This window comes from Hetaerina americana, unplaced genomic scaffold (assembly GCF_022747635.1).
Source record: "Hetaerina americana unplaced genomic scaffold, ioHetAmer1.1.p SCAF_12, whole genome shotgun sequence".
Lineage (NCBI taxonomy): Eukaryota > Metazoa > Arthropoda > Insecta > Odonata > Calopterygidae > Hetaerina > Hetaerina americana.
This window is the reverse complement of record NW_027286292.1, coordinates 20,096,354-20,112,201: the sequence shown is the minus strand read 5'-3', so window position 1 is coordinate 20,112,201 and position 15,848 is coordinate 20,096,354. Positions and strand designations below refer to the sequence as shown.

The following is a 15,848-nucleotide window of genomic DNA, read 5'->3' as shown; positions in this document are numbered from 1 at the left end:
AAACCTGTGCCAAAAATTTAGGACTTGAAAAGAATGAACGGCTTCCTATTAAGAGCGGACGTGCTCCTGTGGCGTATTTCCACAAGTTATCAAGCTGTGCCAAAAGGAATGCATATTAGTTGTCAAAGATGTTAATGGTATAATTTGAAAAGGCGCACTTGAACGATAACTCGCTTTATTTTCTTGAAAATATTTTGAATAAAATATAAAGTTAAACATTCATTACTTTTATTTAACGATTATAATAAAATTATGAAAATAGATTTAGAGCTGGGCGTAGGTTACGTAATGGTTTCATCCTGAAAGAAAAATGCAATTTAATAAATTTTCTCCATAAGGCCTTTTTTAATAGAATGATAAATGATTTGCTCGATTCATGGAGCAAAGTAAACCGAATTTACCCCGCCATAGAAACACTTAGAAACTGGTTTCATGGCAAAAATACGTGCACTGTACAGGGTAAATATACGTACCATTCCTATAGCAATATTCGAGGCAAATTCTCAGGGCGTAAACTTCGCACTCTGCCTTGAAATTGGGACGTGATGTTGTCATTTATTTCCTACCGAAGTGCTGTCATTGGGAAAGCAAATAGTCCCATGTTAATCGACGCCCCTTATTGAATTACGAGTCAATAAATGCGTTTTATGTCTCGGAGTGCACTTGCTTCCCAGCGGTGCATTAACGTTTTGCCACCACTGTCAAAATGCGACGCTATTGGTAGCATGTTGTCGGTAGCGGAGACGCGCCCGGGGTTATTCGATCCCCGCGAGCAGTCTTCCTACCTTCATTCTCCGTTAGAGTCCCCTTTGTTATGCAGGCCTGCGGAGCCTCCGTTAAAGTGTGCAGGCGACGCAACTGCGGCACCACTGCGCCCCGGTTAATCCACTGCCGGTAATTCCTCGCCCATATTCATTTGGCTTGTAACTTGGGTTTAGCACTCCTCGTGAAGGGGCCGAATCGTCACCAGCCGCTGCATTATTGAGCGCATTCCCGCCGATGCAATCGCCGGATGCCGTTCGAATCCGCCAGGGTGGAGTTCACGGGGGCTGGGGGGGGGAGTGTCATGGGGCAGTGGGAATCCGTGGGAGGGTGGGAGCATGTGCCCCTTCGGCTACGGGGGCCCGGGGAGATCGGGAGGAATCCACCTCCCGATGGGGACGTGGGGGATGCCGGGACGGACGGCGGGAGTCCGTGGATGGGTTAAGGTCATCCAAGGAAGAGAAGTCGCATCGGTTCTAAAAACAGCTGCCACCTACCGACGCCAGTCTTTTGTTCATCTGCATCCCATCCACCCCTCCCTCCCTCACCTCGCGCCCTTCCTGCCCGACCGCCCGCTCACCTCGAGATGGAAACATCCTTCCGCATCGCCAATGCGAGAGAAGGCATAAATCATCCTTTATGCGATGCCGGGGCGCCTCTTTCACTTGCAAAAATACTCCCGCTCCACCTCAACCCTCGAGAACAGTGTCCTTTCCCTCTGCCGAACAAAGTGCCCTCCCAAGGTTTTCCTATTGAATGCTTGCGGGATGTTTGGAACGGGGGTAATGGAGTGGAGTTTATAAAAAATATATTCTTGAGTCATTTATTCACCTCCTGCGTCTCCTTCCTCGCATCCTCGGGGCCGGGTTTCAGTGCGGTTGGAATCTCTCCCAAGTTACATACTTCTGGAATCACCATTTCCATGAGCACGATGACTCCAAGTAACCATTTCCCACTTCATCTGCGGTCGTCTTGAATGGTCGCGGCTAGTTTCGAAAACTCAGTTTTCAAATGCAGCGTATTTTCTTCTTAATATTTCCCCATACTCTAGGGGAATGAAAAGTTATGTCATTTCCATCAAAAGAAACTCTTTACCCTCATGATGGATGCTAACTATAAGAGTTATCAGGGTTTTCAGGCTATCAGAGTAATTTTGGATAGGTTTGTGTGTTATTCACTAATATTCTCCAATTCGGTCTTTCGCTAGACTAAGAAAAATCATTGTTGTGCAATGCATTTATAATCCCTTTCGTTTTAAATTCCCATATTTTATCAATTTATTTACTCTACTCCTTTATGTCATCAAAATAATGGCTACATTTCTCCTTTGGTGCAAATGCTTCTTTCTAATGATCACTTACTTTTTTGAAGCCTTAAAACGATAAGTGATAACTTAGCTTTACACCTTGATGACAATGAGTCAGGACATGCTTCCAAATTCCTACAGCCCAAAGTTGTCTGCTAAACTGAGAAAGGTACAGTTTTTACTAAGGAGTTTTCACTTTTTCAATGTCCCTCAATTTTTCTCGTTAGTGAAAGTATTGTCTCCTGAAAGTTATTCGTTACCAATGCTTTCATTTTTGTGACGACTGCTATTTAATGAAATGTAGGCTTTCACGGTTATTTCTTTATGGAGTTTTTCTTTCAGATTTTCCCGTAAACTTTCATTTTTCTGGCATGGTCCTTAAATGAAGGAAGAAGAATATTACTATGGTTTTGTTTGCTATTCCCAAAGTTTTCCTACCAGCAATTGGCTCCTATCATGATTCCGTCCGTAGTTTCAAGGAACATCTTCTGAACATTTCTTTTTGTCCTAATGATATGTATCAAATAAAATGTGTCTGTCAACTCCCCTCCCATATTTAAGTAACATTCGTGCATGTTCGCCGTCCTCCGTATCAAATCATAGCTATTAAAGCACATTCAAAGCTTTAATACAACTTTATTGTTGGCGTTTCACCTTCATAACTTTCCTGACATCTTAATTTCTAAGCAAAAGATTTTCCTGCATCTGCGAAAGAAATAAAAATCAGATCAGCATATTTTGCTTCGTGGATGAAATTAAATTTGTAAATTGGCATGGGAATAGAGGAAAATACCCGATGACAGGCGACTAATAATTTTGAGCTGCCCTAAATTGTTTTGGCAAAAAATTCTGAGCCGCGTGCCATTACCCGTTAGAGCAGGCCCGTAAATTGATTTGCCGTTGTAATCTTTTTCGGCACAATTTTCTGTGATTGCTCCCAAAACTTTCATCGGCTTGAACGATTTAAGACATGAGATTGAGCCTCTCTGCTCCAGACCCTCGTGTTTAAAAAGCAATCCTCTTTCAAGTTAGTTTCACGCCAAAAAATCACTTTATTATATTTATTACCCTACGCACTTGTTCTTGACCCTCGGGGGGGGGGGGCAGAATAAATCATGCATCTCTTTCGCTTCGCGTATAGTTTCTTTGGCGCACTTGAACCCACCCTCTTAGTGACGGCTATGTTGTAAAGGGGCATTGAACTTACACGCCATAGCAGATGGTTGGTGAATTCTTACGGCTTCAAAAAAGGCAATCGGTGCCTAGGGCGGAAATCGAACCATTGACTTCACAGCGTGGGATTAGTTGCACTAATTACCCCCCCACCCCTAGACACCGCAACTTATTATTATTTATTATTGCAATTAATAACCTCGGCGTGCCGAATGCTGAAGCTGCGAAAAAAAAGGAGAGAGGGCAAATTATCATTGGGAAGGGGCCAAACTACGCTTGGAGAGTTTTGCTGGCCCCATGGTGGAATCAGCTGAAGATTACAAACGGGCTTGGGGCATCAGCAGTTTTGTGGTGTCATCTGTATTCATCAGGAGTAATGGGTGCCTTGTCTTTTCGGATTGAAGTCGAGTCGTCTCTTTCCCCCCCCTGACAATGTTATTCACCCTGGCGGAGAGAAAAAATCGAGGCTACATTTTTAAGTACTCCTTAAATATGCCTGAGTTATAATTTCGTATTCATTCTTTTTCCATTGGACCTCGTAAGCATTGAAGGACTTGAGCAGTAATGCTTCTCTCCCGGTCCCATAGACCAAGCAATTTATTATCTACCGCACCTCCACGCTTCCTCGGTTAATTGCCAATTTCTCCCCAATGGCCTCCGCATAACCATTTAAAACTCATCCCCCCTGCCCCCACCCTCGAGGCATCCCTCCCTCTCTCATGCCCTCGCTCAGCGTGGGCAAAAGAGAGAGGGAGGGATTACCCCTTTTGTTTGCCGGCCACGCATCCCATTGTTTCCCATCGTGCCCTCCTTCAAAATCAGCGTAATGGATCATTGCAGAGAGGGGGTAGGGTGAGGAGGGGGAGTGAAGTTGGTATGGCGTGCTGCAAGAGCCTCCCAACTGTTTATGGTGTCGTAAAAAAAATATTCCTCGTATTCATATGGGCCTTTTCCGTGCTTCGTCAAACGGCGGCTGGCGAAGAAATATGGAGATTTGATGCGAGCACACCGAGTTTAAGGATCACTCCAATCTCCGGGAAATAATAACTTTGAGATAAGCCTTTAAGCCGGGCCGCGAGAACTTTTTTAATTTCGCTGCCAAGGAGCGACCGAGGTGCATGAGTTTACGGTACTCCGGCTGCGATGCTCCCATCGCCCACCCTGTTTCCAGAGTTCTCATTTTCTCTTTTTCTCTCTTTTCCATTTCTTGTAGCGGATCCAGTCCAGTGAAGATAAAATCTCCTCCAGAGCTGGCGGATATGACCCTTGAAAATCGCCTTGTAACGTACGATTGGGAGAACAACTTCGACAGTTTCCAAGAGACTACCCGTCGCGGGTCGTTCAAGCCACTGTGCTGGATGAAGAAGCCCAAGACGGTGATACCGGTGAGTATCGCAGAAAAGGCTCTCCGATATGTTATACAATCCAAATTAGATATTCTGGAAAGTTTTAAAAGAGGATCGGTATCTTTCGAACCGTAAGCTTCCTCTCGTCTCGAGTTGAATACGAACCAATTATATCTTCCCGAACCTTGAAGGACCACATACTTATACGGCTCTAACTTGGATGTCACTTCTCGATGGAAACAATCTCTTTGATACAGGATGTAATATGTCCTTCAGAGTTTTGTCATTGGTTTAGTGAAGTAGATTTTCTCGACTTTCCAAGTGTGGTTTTTTAAGTCATTTTTTATGGATTTAAATTCTGCGATTGGATAGTTTTTGTTGCCGTTTCCAATGCACTTTTCTTTGTTTTCCTCAAAAAATTCATTTGTGCGATGGAATAGCTTTTCAATGAAGTTTCTACATCTACATCTACATCTACTTAATACCCCGCAAGCCGCCGCAAGGGCGTGTGGCGAGGGGTGCTAGGACACCACCCGTAATTTAGAAAAGAAAAAGAAAAAAAAACCGCATGCAATAACCACAAAATCATATATAAAAAAACATGGCATACATTCATGCATGAACACTTACACCCCACACACATGCAAACACTCAAACTACCAACTAACATACACATGCACCTGAAAGTATACCTAACATCTCTATAGTGTTTAATTTTGTTCCGACTTGTAAATTCAACGTTTTTAATATTTCTAAAGTGACTTCGGTTTCTTGCTATTATGATTACTGATTGTTCGGGGAAAGAATCCTATCTGTCTTGGAATCTATCTCCCTTAGTTTATCTTTGTGGTCTGATCTACCTAAGTAGTGTGGGGCCATTATAATTCCTTCAGTGTCATATTTAAACTCGTTTGTTCTGAACCTTTCTAAAAGTCTAAGCCTCGCTTGTTCTCTCCGCACTTCAAGTGGTTCCCAGCCTAAATCCCCTAAGAGACCTGTCGCACTTGTGTTTTTATCATAAAAATTTTTAACGAATCTAGCGGATTTTCTCTGGACTTTATCTAATTCTTTTTGCCAAATTTTCTCCCACGGATCCCAGTGTTTATATTCAATGAAAACTTAAATCGCGCTTATTTTTTCCGGCTGGAAAGAATCAAGTTCGGAATTTCATGTGGTGTTGTCTTATTGTCATTGGATTAATTAATTTCATGTAGTGTTCAATAATTTAAGAATTACTCATTGACTTATATGAGACTTTTAAATTTATTTCTACTGTGAGTGCCACCCTGTATATTTAAAATATGATGACACATCTACTAGCAGGAGATTCCCCAAGTTTTCCCCTTGTCTCCTGCCATCGTTGACTTCTTTATGAAAGGTTTACGAGGGAGAGTATTAGCCCCGGCACCTTCACGCCAAAAACACTTATATCGGTACCTGAATGGCACGTTTTAGTTTGTCCTCATTGATTATACTTCTTAAATCTATTTTTTTAATCACGTGAATAGTGAGTATATAAACGTACCCTTCACTATGAAGACAGAGAAAAAAACGGTCAGATAGTGTTAATCGCAAACCAACTCATACCGACCTCTACTTGAATGATCAGGGTTATCATTACCCATTCCAACGAGGAGAGGTCGACATCACCCTAATACATCGGGTCAGGGTAGTAGCAGATAATGGGAAGAAACATAAGGAGCTGAAACACCTCAACGACACATTATGCCAAAACAGATACAGCGAGCGGCAAAACTTATTGGTCCTGAAAAGTTTCGCCTACCCTCATAAAAAGTAGTCAGGAAAGGAATGTGAAAAGCCAATAGTAAGGGTCTGCCTGCCATTTATCTACATTGTTTCTGAAAAAATATCCAGAATCCGGAAGAGTTTTACAATCGAGACCATTGACAAGCCAACGGCCAAACTGCGAGGCCAACTTGATAGAGCGAAGGATCGCATCAACCTCGGGAGTCTATTAAATCACGTGCAAATGTGGTGAAGTCTATGTGTATGGGGGGACGGACGGAACATTAGCCACAGGTTTAAAGGAGCGTCAAATAACTTGGACAGCCGGTGAAATCCACCATAAACACTGCTTTAACATGGACCACGCCATCTCTTGGAAGCAGTCCAATTACTCTGCCACTTGGCTCCCTTAGGTATCGGCTAGCAAAGAAGGGTACTGAGATCTGACTGAAGAAAAATAATTTTATTAGAAAATGCGGTTTTTTCCTAGCAACGCATGTAAACCAATTTGGAAAACTTACAAAAGTCCAGCGAGAAATCACGGACAAGCAGGCAATTCGCGGAACAAACTTGGAAAATTGACCTATCAGGAGGGAATTTATCCTGGCACACAATGTTCACGCACACATATGTGCGTGTGTGTGTATATATATATATATATATATATATATATATATATATATATATATATACATATAAACAAACCATAAACATAGTAACCAACCAAGGTCGGTTTGGTAGGTGATGGTAGAGTTCACCCAGTACTAAGCCCGACGGCGAGGGAAATTCACACATCAGGGTAGGGGGACCGTTCCTTACCCTGTGCCAGTTATGGTTTCCCAGGAAAATCTGGTACCCGAAAAATCACATAGCTTGGATGGAGCTGCAGGTGCTCAGAGACTTGCCCTGGAATCAATCCGGGCTCCTCCGGTCAGTAGTCCAACGCTCTACCCCTGGACGCGACCCACTATAATATATTCATGCCGAAATCTGTGTTACAGCATTGAGCCCTGAAAATAATGGACAAGTCGTCTATTGAAACATCGGCATCAATGTGTAACCGGTATATACCAGCACACCCCCCGCCACACGCCCTTGCGGCGGCTTGCGGGGTATTATGTAGATGTAGATGTATATCCGGTGGATTTCCCGAGAATTATTTATGAAATCATAATGCATTGCTCTTTTACCACGCAAAAAGTCGTCGCAGTTGATGTGTTCGGCATGGGTCGATGTCCTCTTTCTTTCACCATCTGTAAAAAAAAGGTTACTGGGGAGGAGTTTAACGTCATTCAGAATCAGTAAGATGTCTCATATGCGTCTCACGGGAGGTAATTAAGGACTGCCTCCATTCCAGAGCTTTCGATCGAATAAAATGTCAAATTTCGCCCTCAGCCTCTTGTTTTAAGCGGCCCTTAAAGTCTCCCCCCGAGCCTTTCACTTCCTGGCTCGCGAGAGGCGGAACGAAGGGAAGAGGCGGTCTGGGAAGAAGAGACGACTGCAATTGGAAAACTTGAATCGAGTGGTCTTTAGGGAGCCGCTATGGTCTACTCTTCCCTGGACCTTATTGATTCCTTCGGTTGGGGGTTGTGAACTACATCGACGACCGTCCATCACTTCCTGCTCTTTTCGGGATTACGTTCATGAAATGCATGGATCCAAGTTCTCTGCTATGGTATCCCGCTTTATTGATCAGTAGCCTGAGAATTTTTCAGACCTCGTTTTTTGCACTCGCGGCTCAATATATTTTATGTCAAGGTGTTCCACTCAATTGTTCGATTTGAGAAGCCAAGAAATCGAACTTGTTCATTTAGCTAAAGAATGTCGGGAATTCACTAAAATCACCGTAATAGTTGTAAATGAAATATTGGTTGTCCCGTTCGACAAAATAGCGTGCAAAACATATCTGCCAGAATGGCAGGCTAAATGAGTCTGTGTTAGTTATTCAATTTTTTTCATTTTTTCCAAGTGTTTTGGATTTCATGGGCTCCTACATACTAGCCAAGATTTGCGAGACAACAGAATTCCAAGGTTTAAAGGAATTTTTTCCCCCAGTTAAGACCATTTTCTATTGTCCGGCAAATTAAATCAATCAAATTCTATATTTTCTTCGTTGAAGTTGTAAGTGCATGTGTAAACACGATTGTTGATGACTCAAGGTCTTTACTATATTATACATTTGCATATGTGTTCCAAGTCACGAGTGGGATCGGTGTGGTGCGGCGGCTAACGTACTGGCTTCCCATCCAGAGGACCAGGTTTCGAATCCCGTTGGCGGTAGATATTTTCCAGTGGTATCCCTATCCCTACTTGAGGTGCTTTGTGCGGACGCTGTCCGCCGGATAGGATATTAAACTGCGGACTAACGCCTTTCGTTAAGAGTAGGCTAATGCCGACGCCGGGTTTCTCTCCACCCTTCTTGTCTATCCCTAATGGCACAAATGACCTTAGCTGTCGGTCGCCTCCCCTAAAAACTACAAATACTACCAAGTCAGATCATATTTGAAAATCAGGGTAAAACAGTGGCAACTCTCATAAATAGGATAAATTGATGCACTGGTATATGTATAATCTCTCAAGATAACAGCTAAGGTTTCTAGGCGAGTCATTTTAGAAAACAGAATTGTAAGCTGATTGTAAATTTAAAAATTTTTATGTATCGGAAGAAATTAGGCTCTTTAAATACCCAGCGTTTTCGTAATATCTCTATACAAAAAGGAAATAAACAAATCATGTTCATGGCTTTTAAGAACTCGGATGACCAATTTACACAGCATATGTGGCCTTGTATTGGATTATGTTTATATTTCTATATAGTCTTTTACTGTATAATCATTCACAAGAACGTCAGAGATTACGATGGATTTGATTTAAAAATTGTAGTTACTATGTTGCCAAGAAAACTGCAATGAATTTTGTCTTTACGACAGCGTATCTCCAGCGTTTATTTGACGTTTAAATCGAAATGTGCATGCACTGTGTTTGGCCGTGGTTACAGTGAGATTGACCTTTTCGAGTCGGCTCATGGAGAGTTTATCCTTTTGGTTTACCCAAAACGACTGGAAAGGGGGTCAATCGCTACCGAATCTCTACCCATCGACATTTAATGTAAAATTAAGCGACCCCAGAACCTAGTTCATTTCAGCGAGTGTGGATGCGCCTGGATTTTATTAATATTAAACGAATGAAGTGCCCCACTGTAATTTAGCCATTTAAACCGGAGACTTTGGCCGTGGGATGGAAAAGAGTGTCTCAAAAATGTTCTCCAAATCTGCCTACGGGCATGACAAGGGTCTCCCTGCCTCCATTATTGCGGCGGGCCTTTGTATAAAATACACGAGTAAGAAGAATAATTTGCCCAAAGCGCTCACCGTTTTCTCTCTCTCTCTTCCTTCTTTCTGTTCATACCTTGAGGGGTCGACCCTGGGAATGGAGCAGGTAGGCTAAGACAGATGAGGGTTTAGTGAAGACGGGTTGGGGAGTGTGGATGAAAGGGTGCGAAGGGGGAAGGCGAGGCCGGTCTTGAGGGTCGGTGCTGAGCGTGGCGCGCTGAGTGGGAAGGACAGGTTGGGAAGGGGGCGAGGGGTCTAGTTGGCTCATTCCCCAGTGGGATTTCATTTCTGCCGATTAATGTGGCCATGGCATGTCAGTGGATGCGTTCTCACTTCCACCCCGCCGCCCGCACTTTCTCCGGCCGCCCATTCTCTCGCAAACAGGCACGCAAGCACGCGTAAGGCCTCCGACACGCTTTCGGTCGCTCTCGCATCCGTCTCAGACAAAGAGTGGGGGTATTACCCACCCACCTTCTTAATACGGATCCCTCCTAACCAGATCTCCCCACTCCCAGGCTCCCATCCAAACCTCCCTGCCAGTAATTAATCAACTTCATTTGGATTAAGGTGCCCCACTCCCCAATGCCTCAATTTCCCTATCATTTTTCCGAATTCGTTCAAACATACTCGTAGGCCCAAATAAAATAAAATACGCCAACACGTCCCAACTGGGTATCTCTACCGGTGCATTTCTTTCTATTCAATCCCACTCCAAGGTTTTTATGTAATCCTTCGTATTGCGGCATTGTTATGCGCGCGAGTGTATTTGTAATTGTGGATTGCTTCTCGTGGCGTATCACAAGATTTTCGTTGCAGAATCATGCAGAAGGAAAGATCGCATTCCCAGTGGAGGAAGGAACAGCTTCGTGTGTCGTGGACATGGTGATTGGGGGCAGCGAGGTAATGGAGCGGTTCAGGGATGTGGGACCGGGAGGAAATGTTGTACATGCGAGGTGGGGTTTGCTAGGCTCTGATATTTTGACCGTCTCTGTTTTTTCTCTTGGCTTACTTAATGTGCTTGGAATGATTCACCATTTACAAACTGCATAAGAAAATTTGATGTTACGATTAGCTTGGAAAATTTTTGGCTTTAGTTCACTTTGTAGTCTCTGTGCCGAAATACCTAATGAGTTGATACTGTGGAATATTTTTTTCAGGTTATTCATCTAAATTTATTCATTCCTGCAAATGATTCACTTCTTCTTAAGAACAATATAGATCAATGGAATTTCTTATCTCTAACCAACACAAAGTCAGAGTGGCATTTCTTTGACCGAAAATCGTGTACTCTACCTAGTCGAATAATTTGTAAACTTTAAGCTTTATTTCTTTCCTTGGCCAAGTATTGTGTATACGTATCTCCACGAAAAAACTCATCGGTCTAGGAGTCGATTAATTTCCTTAGTATGAAAGTCCCTGAATAACTGCGTTAATTAATTTAAAATTTCCTGCTGCATTTTGAAAATTACTAGCAATTTTGAGAACATCTTGCAAATTTATTGTTTTCCTGACAAAGCTCTTGATGAACAGTGGTAAATTTTAACTTGACGGCATTACGGCATATGGGTACGGGATTGAACGACACAGAAGAAAAATTAACATAAATATTTGTTTATTAAGATAGAAAGAGGAAAAAGTGCACGTATTATTTTTTATAAATAGGTAATGTTATAGCAGAGAATATTTATTCATTTAAATCCCATTGACTTTTTCCTGTGTGCAGAGGACTTAAGGTACTAAAAGTCTCTTAGTTGAAGGGTCACTAGCCATTAGATTGCCACCCAGAAATCAATAAACCCCATGTCGATCCATATGCTAGATATTGGGGGAAGTTTTTGTCCGAGATATTAGTTATTACACACATCTTCGTTTCTCACCTATTCAGTTTGGAATTTCTAATTATTCTGTCACTTATTTTTAGTATCATAGATAGTCCACCATTTATATGTAGTTTTTGAGCGGTATTTACGTATAATTACACAATTCTTTTACATAATTGCCACTTTTAAACAGAGTTATCATTACTTTCCATGCTCCTATACGTATTACGTTTTTTATGGCGTCTCAATTAACTAATTATTTCCTCCTTCTTCCGTACTTGCCTAAATTCTCCTTACCATCCCATCCGTGCTTACTCTGGAAAAAAGCCTCCACTTTTTCAGGCTTTTTCTAATGTTCTCATTCAGCTTATACTCATTTATTACCTCCTCTAATGCCTCTTAGTTTGTCCTTCTCTTTGGTTAACTTACCTTTTCATTCCTGTAAGCATTATAAAATTCTTTTTAAGGTTTGCTTGCCCCGTCATTCCTCAGTGTTGAATTTTATGTGGCCTAAGAAAAAAAATACCATGTCGAAGTTCTTATTAATTTTTTTTCGTTCTTAAAATAAAAATTTCGCCGTTAATTTCCCAATAATTTTTTACAATTTTTCTATTTTTCCTTCTACGAATGCTTTTTGCCGCCTTAATTTCTCCTAGTGCCTATTTATATTTCACACACTGGAGCTTCTCTTCGCTCTATAATACGCAGCATCTTATTTCAATGTCTTAACTTATTGGTCCATTATAGGTAGCAAGAATTATTATTGTCTATCCTTTTAAAATATCCTGAAGTTCTTTCGGTTCTAGCGAAAAATGTAATGTCTTACTATTACACTATTTTGTGTATTTACCTTATTTGCATTTGGAAAATTCTTTCCATTTTTGACTCGTGTGCCCCCTTTTCCCTCTCGGGCGTGTCTCGACGTATTATAGACTACACTTGCCAAAATGCTCCCTTCTCTCCAAGGTTTCTCATAACTTATTCCTCTGCATGTGTCACCAAAGCTCACGTACGCCCATCATCTCTCATCATTCTTCGTAGTACCGTTTTCTACGTTTTTTATGTATACTTCAATTGTCATTCCTAATGCTGCAGCTACTCCCGCATATTTTTAAACTGAATCGTCTTCAATGGAACCATGTCCTTTCGGCTCTCCCTGAAACAAGTACATTGATTTCTATTGAACTTGGGCGGTTCCAAAAGTTATCATTGCCCTTGTCTATGCAGCTCTAGTGCTTTCGGAATACGCTGATCCTTCAATTACGACTAAGGGTATATTTATCAATTCTTAATGAATTTGTTTAAATATGGTAGAGCTTCAAATAAATTTTCAGTTCTAGATTACTTTTAGTGCTATGGTTTAATCCAAATTTAGTAATGATTAACATTTACATCCCCTTAAATTTAGTGCGAATGTTATGTGGAAGGAGAAATCTTAAATAAATACTTTGAAAGAGGAATGTCACATAAAAGTGGACAGTGAATATTCAATGTCGGGCTGGAAAAACTTGTATCGTTTCCTCGGAAATGGCCCATCAGCGCCTTCAGTGTAATATTTTGTGTACTCTGAGAGTCGGGTCTAGCGGTCGTGATGCCATCCAATCCCTGGGCGGCGACTTGTGCCGTATCATCTCATCCGCCCTATTGCTTCACGTAGAAGCGACGCCCATTCCCAACTTCTCCGCCCTCAGCCTCACCACCCAAACTTCTCATTTCCTCCCGTCAAAGACCATCCACCTTACATTTCCACGCGCCGGACCGGCGGCAAAGATATACTAGTGCACAAAACGATGGAGGGATTGGGGGAGAGTAGAGAGCTTACTGATCGTCCACCAAAGCATGCAAGTGGACGCGCCGTTGAATGGGAATCGTGAATAAAATATATTTTTTCCTTGGGGTCAGCCTCACAATATCAGCGTAGTTGGCGATGGCCCTTTCAACGGTGCGCACACCCTATCGACCTCGTTAATAATCCAATTGATTACTTCTTATCCGGCACCCAAGCAGTCTATTCGTGGCGGTTATGTCGATACGTGAGGTCATTGTAGTCCCCTAAGACTCCAAAAAGGCACCAGAAATCCACGATTCACTCTTATCGGTTGAGAAGCGTGTCGAGGAAAATAAAATGTCGTCTGCTCTCCTTTTATTGTGTTATTCTCACGCCATTGTTTTCGTGTAATAGGAGAGCAATTTACGTCGCCTCATGGGTTTTGTGTTCGCTTTTTAGAAAAAATTCAAACAATCGCACGTATTTTTGGGATTTGCATGGATTTTTTTTATTCTATCGCCACTGTTTTTGAGTTGCGAGAATTTTACTTGGATGGAGGGAGGCGGATTTACAACTTTGTTGTTTAAAACTTTATTTATCGTCTAATCCTAGGCCACTAAAATCGTGATCTTATTTCGAAAGCTAATATTTAATTTGCATTTTTTATATTCAATTATTCTACTTATTGAAAAACATATAAACACTAACTATAAAGTCGCTGGTTAGGCTGGCATAACAACATGCCATAACATATTTTAATGTTTTACAGCACTTTGAAAGAGTTTAAATTAACATTCGATGTGGCAAGGTTATTCATCAAAGCATATATTGTGAAGTCGTACTTGATTTCTTTTCTATGTGAAAATACTATTTAGGTCGGATAATTTAAAAATATAACATCGATGGGTATGCTGCTCCATAGGGGATGTACACTACGTTATTTGAGATATCCCTTTGTTACTAATTAAATATATATATATATATATATATATATATATATATATATATATATATATATATATATATACTCATATATACAGAAACAGATATAAGGAAAAGGGATAGGAACACACATAAAGGACGAACACAATAGAGGTGGGGAAGGCGGAATCGAACGGATCACAAGAGTAAAAATATTTCCTTGAATTTTTACTCTTGTGATCCGTTCGATTCCGCCTTCCCCACCTCTATTGTGTTCGTCCTTTATGTGTGTTCCTATCCCTTTTCCTTATATCTGTTTCTGTATATATGAGTATTTATTCGCCGTTTGGCGGGATTTCGTGTTTGAATGTATATATATATATATACACACACGTGTATATATACACACACACACACAGCACACATATATTGGCTACAAATTACGTTACATCAACGCCATCATTAATTTAGATTTCCTTATTTTCATTCAATGCCCTTTATCAAAATTTCATTACTTTGGATCCTATCTTTTCCTCTCATTCAGAAGTTACCATATAATTCTACACGGCTCCATAAAACGCCACCAGATGTCCAATTATTTTTCCGTTGGCACGGTGCTCCTTGGAGGAAGGGTTTGGCCATATACGAGGGTAGGCTGAAAACTAATTCACACATGCTTGTAGACCACAAACAAATGACATTAAGAAGCACTCCAGGTGGTATGTGGAGTTAACATTCCCCCTCAATATGTGTGCGCAGGTTTGAGGTCGTTTCATTCATCCAGTGTATTTCGAGAAGCGGAAGTATGGAGACCTGTTCTAGTGCTATGTCAACGCGAGTTAAACAGCGTGCTGTTATCGAAATTTTAACTGCCGAAGAAGTGACTCCTACTGAGATTCATCGTCGTTTAAAGGCTGTTTATGGTGACGATGCTGTTAATAAGTCTACTGCTAATCGAAGGGTAGCAAAATTTCGTGTCAAGTCCTGGATTCGAGAAAAGTCGGAAGATTTTTTCAGTGACGTAATGAAAAAACTTGCAACAGTTTGGGAGAAATGTGTTAGCCTTAACAACAACTATCTTGAAAAATAAATTTATGATTTTAAAACTTTAAAATTGTACTTTAATGTGCTTTTTGCCCGATCTTGTTATTTGTTTTTGTTCACGCGCTACAAGCATGTGTGCATTACTTTTCAGCCTACCCTCGTACGACAGAGTCACGTACTCGAATAGGATACTCGGCGCCAACTCGTCAGGTTAATCCATGGGAGACCCTCCTTATCCATAAATTAACATTAGCTGGATTTCTCAGTATGTTCACCTTAAATACTACCTTGATCAAAAATTTCCCGGAATTTATTCAGAAAATTAAAAATACAAGTTTATTCATCTAAATCTATATTGTCCCCTTCAAAGTAATCCCCATCGACTGCAACTCACTTATGCCAGCGCTTGATCCAATCCTCGAAACATTTTTTATATTCGGTTTTCGGTATGTCCATCAGTGCTTCCTGCGATTTTTCCATTACTTCCGCTCGGCTGCTAAAACGCGTTCCCCGTAATGGTTTTTTAACTCGATTGAACAGAAAGAAGTCACAGGGAGCCAAATCAGGTGAATTCGGTGGCTGTTGGATGGTATTTGTTGCATTTTTCGTCAAAAAATTACGAATAATGAT

General features: G+C 41.3%; 1 protein-coding gene across 1 annotated transcript in view; it reads left to right on the top strand.

The window, feature by feature from the left end:
* Positions 1-15,848, top strand: part of olf413 (DBH like monooxygenase olf413) — an 868,967-nt gene that overhangs the window by 834,747 nt on the left and 18,372 nt on the right. Inside the window, exon 10 of the mRNA XM_071582772.1 lies at positions 4,455-4,626. Coding sequence (XP_071438873.1) covers positions 4,455-4,626 — 172 coding nt within the window. The remainder of the gene's footprint in view (positions 1-4,454; positions 4,627-15,848) is intronic.